This window comes from Sinocyclocheilus rhinocerous, unplaced genomic scaffold, assembly GCF_001515625.1.
Source record: "Sinocyclocheilus rhinocerous isolate Xijiao unplaced genomic scaffold, SAMN03320098_v1.1 scaffold217, whole genome shotgun sequence".
Lineage (NCBI taxonomy): Eukaryota > Metazoa > Chordata > Actinopteri > Cypriniformes > Cyprinidae > Sinocyclocheilus > Sinocyclocheilus rhinocerous.
Genome location: NW_015662752.1, coordinates 23,158 through 28,667, shown reverse-complemented (window position 1 = coordinate 28,667; position 5,510 = coordinate 23,158). Strand labels below are relative to the sequence as shown.

The following is a 5,510-nucleotide window of genomic DNA, read 5'->3' as shown; positions in this document are numbered from 1 at the left end:
CTACAGTAAAAACCTGTTAAATGGTTAACGGTAAATTCCCCTACTATATAGTGAAAAACTGTATTGGACATTACATGTATTGGATAATAATTTTACGGTAGTATACCGTTTTTGGAAGTGAAAAAGACTGTATAATTTACAGTGAATAACCGTAAATTGACATTCCCAGAATTCCCTGCGTTACATTTCAAATTTGATGTTTTTTTGTTGAAATAACTATGTTTCTTCTTAGTTTTTTTCTTATCAGTTTTGTATATTAGGGTTGTGTGTTACACCTAATGTTGTTAAATTAATGTTTATTGCATTATTTCAGTTTCATGTGTGTTATCATGATGGTGTTTGGTGTTTGTGTGAATGACACTGTGCACCTTCTATACGTGTTATTATTTAAAAGCTGCTTGTGAAGGGCTTTGGTTCATCATGTGTCTTTCTCATCACCGCCTGCATTTGGTGGTTATCAGTGTATTACAAAGCTACAAAACAGATTTCAGTACTTCAATAGGTTGGTATATTAACATTATATCAGTTAATGAAATTACGGTATTTAACTGTAAATTTAAGTTAAAACCGTAAAACCTAAAACGTTGCTACTGTATTTTTTATGGTAAAATTCCGGCAACCACAGCTGCCGTTTTTTTACCGTAAATTGTACGGAATTTTTTTTTTTACAGTGATAGCTAATGTGGGGTTATGTGAAGTAATCAGTAATCATAGGACTTCAGGATTTCATTCATGTTTTTTTAATGACAGGTTGGAGTTACACTGATTTTCTGTCATGGTCTATGGACCCCCTGAATTGTCTCACTTTAGTACCCCGCTTACATAAACTGGTCATCTAATTTCATTAAACCATGAACACACATTTAAAAAGAGAATCTGTGTACTCGATCTAAATTCACAGTATAACAATAAATAGTGTAAGATATCTCATGCACAACACACTTAATTAGAAACTCTAAGCATAAATCCCTTGCCCTGTGTGTGATAACCAGCACTAATAATCACCGTACTGCTTTCAGAGAGACATAATCGCCAATAGCTGAGCACAAAAAATAATAATACACATTTATCTTGTAGAATTAATAATTTCGGACTTCCCTGTCCGTGCCTGACGCCAGTATTAATTGGCTTTTCAGAGTGAAACAGTTCTAGCAGCTCCAGTCTTTACTGTGCATTCATATAGTACAGTATTTCTCTTCAAAGACACCTCTCTGGAACATTATCATGCAATTCAGTGTTCAACACTCCAGACAACTTTTCTCGAAGGATTCTTGATCCTTTCTTTGTGGCATGCACCTGGTCTCTTAATATCTCTTACTATCTGAGAGAAATAGAGACTGAGCTAATTGCCTGACGGAGGCCAGCTATGCGGTTCATGACAGCAACCTCTGCATTACACTGTATACGAGTTCTCTCTACCACCAATATTAAATTAAGAATTTTGATTACATCATTCTGCATTTCTGCTTCTCATCAAACGTTCTGTCCAATCGAATGCAAATCTGTAGAATCCAAAAAAAAGGTAACTACACTTTTACTATAATAAAACCATGGTTAATTTTCATAAAGGAAAGAATCAAGAAAAATTGTGCTTCAGCTGCTGACAGTCTTTCTGAACCATGCAAAATGAGACAAATTTGACTAAATATCAGCACTGCTGGGATGCCGCTCAGCTATATATTTAAGTTATAATATGTGACCAGCTCCGTCATTTAGAGTCATTCAAAGCCAGAAACACATTTTGAGTTTGATGAATGGAATGACAAAGTAAACTCTCTGCTTTCTGTCGAGTGGGCAATTGATGTTGAAAAGACATCCAAATTGACATAAAAAAACAACAACAAAAAAAACAGGTCAAATATGCAAATCAAAATGACTTCAAAAACTTAACATGACATTTTAAACTGAACTTCAAACATATTGACCTACATATACATTAAACTCATTTCAGTGTGGGATTAACTTCCTATTTTCACCCAATGTTTGACGTCAAATCGACATCATAATTGATACCGCTGGGTGAGGATATAATCGTTATGACTACTCCAAACTGTTGTCAAGATATGATCATTTAAAAAGTGACCATCTTAAAGGGGTCATATGATGCGATTTCAAGTTTTCCTTTCTATGACCCCTTTAAATAAAACATGTTTTTGTGGAAACGGCCTCAAAAGATTCCAAACGATTTTTAGGTTTTTGTACAGAATAATTCATGCAAACAAGCACTGAGTGTATTTATGATAACTTGCATATGTTGTTGCTCTCCTGTATAATTCTTATTTCCATTATGTGACAGACATCAGAGTCATTATTACTGAGCGCTTCAGCAGAGCTCCCAGTCAAAAGAGAACGTGCAGTCCATCATGTTTCGTTTTACCGTAAATCATCGTGTATCGCCTGCTTTTTTGTGTCGTATCGAGCTCGGACCCTACGGGGAGGAACCCTCTAAGCTAATTATTAAACGCCTCGATTAACATCCAGCAACCTGTATTTGATTTTTTTGAACATAAGAGGATCAAAACAGTGAGTTCTGCCAGAACGGTCTTCTCTTTCATATTATCAGGGCGACGCAGGACGGGTCGAGAAAAACCATTATCCTTCATCTGCGTTTACACGGTGTTCTGTGATGCCATTAAAGAGTCATTGACTTCTAATATGCAGATGGATTGTACTCGAGTATTATGTAATATCTGACGCTGTTAAAGGCTGTATGTGAAATGTTTTTCCTGATTTAGGCGCTCATCATGGAGTTCGGGAATGTGAGTGCGCGTTTATTAGAAGGATTGTGAGCGCGAGTGGAAAGTGTTCTGAGGCTCTTCTGTACGTGGCAGCGACTAAAATCACTGCAAAACAGCTGAAATAAAGCTGGGGAGACTCTAGCAGACTGCTTCAGTAGGGCTGTGTTACTAACCGAGTCGCACAAATTTACAACTCTTATAGAGGTGGAGAAAAATATTTATCGATGACTGTGGATTAATCCATAATATACTCACTTACTGTATTTCTATTTCAGGTCTATTGCAGAGAAAGTAGGACTATATTACAGAATCTTGTCTCAGAAGTTTGCACGAGCCACTTTAATTCACTGAAAATTTTTTTGCTAAAAAATTGTGATGCATCAAGAATCTTGTTGGGATCGGACTGTGACTTTCTGAACCCGACTCGGATTGAATCGTGAGGTCTTTAAATGGTGACCTATTTTAAAGGACTTGTGGATTCTCTGTGGTTTCCAATTTAAGTTCATCCAGTTTCACCCACGCCCAGTTAAACCGTTCGCTTTGACAGTAATGAGCGGTCATTAGCTACAAACTTAGTTAGTTCCCACCCTCACATTTGAACCAAAGAGTTTGCTGTCTGTGACCGTGACCAATTCCACTTACACTTTTGCGATTATAAAATCAGCAGTAGATACTCAGCCCAGAAAATTACATCTTAAAAGTTAAGAACATACTGGTTCTCCACTGTGCTTTCGAATAAAGGCAAAAAACTAATAAAAAAAAAGAAATAATCTTATATATAATGCATTCAGTGGCTCTTTGTGTTTTTTAAAGAAGTCTCTTCTGCTCATCAAGGCTGCATTTGTTTGATCAAAAATGCAGAAACAAAAACAGTAATATTGTGAAATATAATTACAATTTAAAAGAACAGTTTTCTATTTTAATATACTTTAAAATATTATTTATTTCTTTGATGCAAAGCTGAATTTTCATCAGCCATTAGAGATTTCTGTTTTAAATGAATGCTGTTTGTTTTAACTTTTTATTCATCAAAAAAATATGAAGCAGCAAAACTGTATCCAGCACTGATAATAAATCAGCATATTATGATTTCTGAAGGATCATGTGACACTGAAGACTGGAGTAATGATGCTGATAATTCAGCTTTGCATCACAGGAATAAATTATATTTTAAAGTACATTAAAATAGAACACTGGTATTTTAAATTGCAATAATATTTAACAATATTATAGTTTTTTTCTGCATTTAATAAAATCTGCATCAAATAAATGCAGACTTGATGAGCAGAAGAGACTTCTTCAAAAAATATTAAACATCTTACTGTTCCCAAACGTTTGAACGGCAGTGTGTGTATACAGTATATCTGTTGTAGTCATACTCTTGTTTTTCACCAGCAGTAAAAGCTCTGCAGTTGTTTCTTGACCCATTTGTGGTTAAGCACCAAAGAACTGACTTGGCTCAGTATTATTCAGTGTTTGTCCTCAATCGTAAGCATGCTTAACACACATATGCACAGACTTGGTGCATAAAAATATATTTTTAACAACCTGTGCAATCTTTAGCTAAGGACTTTGGTTAACTCCAATGTTATATAAAGTATATCTGCACATTTCTAAAATGTCTGTTTGGTTTCCTTGTAGGTTTTGCTTTACAATGGCAACATTTCTGGTGTTAACGCTGTTGACTCTGTCGTCCTTCTCTTCTCCCGTGCAAGCCGAAATCTTCACGTCAATCGGTAAAATTCTCAGTCATTCTGTTTTGCTGTTCAATACGCAGAGACCGCTGTAAGTAAACCATATATAGGTTGATTTCCCCAAACTGGCTTTGTAGTGCAATCACAACTTAGCAGTTTGTTTGAAATCCCTCTTTAGTCCAGAAACAGAGCTGCCAGAACGACTCATTGCCAGACCAGTGACTGAACGGTCAACTTCACACTGTTCCTCTTTGTTGCAATCATCTGGTATTTAGATTGTGATTAAATTATATACAGAAAGCGATCAAAGAATGCTGCCTTTGTAATTGCCGGAGCTTTCAATCAATTCAGTTAAAGGGATAGTTTTGCCATCATTTACTCAAATACTATGACTGGCTTTGCTGAAGGGCTGTAAAGCTTAAACCATACATCAATGGAAAGATTATTTATTCAGCCTTCAGATGATGTATAAATCTAAATTTCGGAAAATTTACTCTTATTTACTGCTTTTTTGGTCTTCTGGTCATTTCTTTGTCATTTTTCTATGCTACAATTTTGCCTTCTCCTCTCACAGGCCAAATGACAGACCTGATATTTGCAGAGAGGGAGCTTGTCCAGTCCCTGAAGGAATACATTGAAGCAGAAGAGTTGAAACTCGAAGCTGTGAAGAGGTGAGTCTTTCACTAGAATATATGACTGCACATGAACCAGTGACTCATCTGTGTTTTTTTTTTGTCCATCTGCTGGCTTCAGCTGGGCTAATAAACTGGATATGTTGACCCGTGCATCCACGTCGGACCCTGAAGGCTTCCTGGCTCACCCGGTGAACGCCTACAAGCTGATGAAGAGACTCAACACCGAGTGGTCCGAGTTAGAGAGTCTGGTGCTGCAGGACCCGTCCGATGGTACAGTATATCAGCTTTCATCACAAGTCATGGAAGATTCAACTTTGAGAAAATTGTAATGGGAAATGTTAAAATCAAAAAATGGTCAGGATTGGACTGTAGATTCATGATAGTTGAATGTTTTTTGACACTATAATTTTGTGTTTTTTTTTTTTTTTGGGCATTAATTTTTT

The 5,510-nt window shown here is 36.2% G+C and overlaps 1 protein-coding gene across 3 annotated transcripts in view; it reads left to right on the top strand.

The window, feature by feature from the left end:
- The first annotated feature begins 2,391 nt into the window (after nucleotides 1-2,391).
- The window catches only part of LOC107728278 (prolyl 4-hydroxylase subunit alpha-2-like), a 20,899-nt gene continuing 17,780 nt past the window's right edge, over nucleotides 2,392-5,510 (top strand). For all 3 annotated transcript variants that reach the window (XM_016538403.1, XM_016538401.1, XM_016538402.1), the window contains exons 1-4: nucleotides 2,392-2,523; nucleotides 4,380-4,474; nucleotides 5,007-5,103; nucleotides 5,186-5,337. In XM_016538403.1, the coding sequence (XP_016393889.1) occupies nucleotides 4,393-4,474; nucleotides 5,007-5,103; nucleotides 5,186-5,337 (331 nt within the window). In that variant the 5' untranslated portion in view covers nucleotides 2,392-2,523; nucleotides 4,380-4,392. The remainder of the gene's footprint in view (nucleotides 2,524-4,379; nucleotides 4,475-5,006; nucleotides 5,104-5,185; nucleotides 5,338-5,510) is intronic.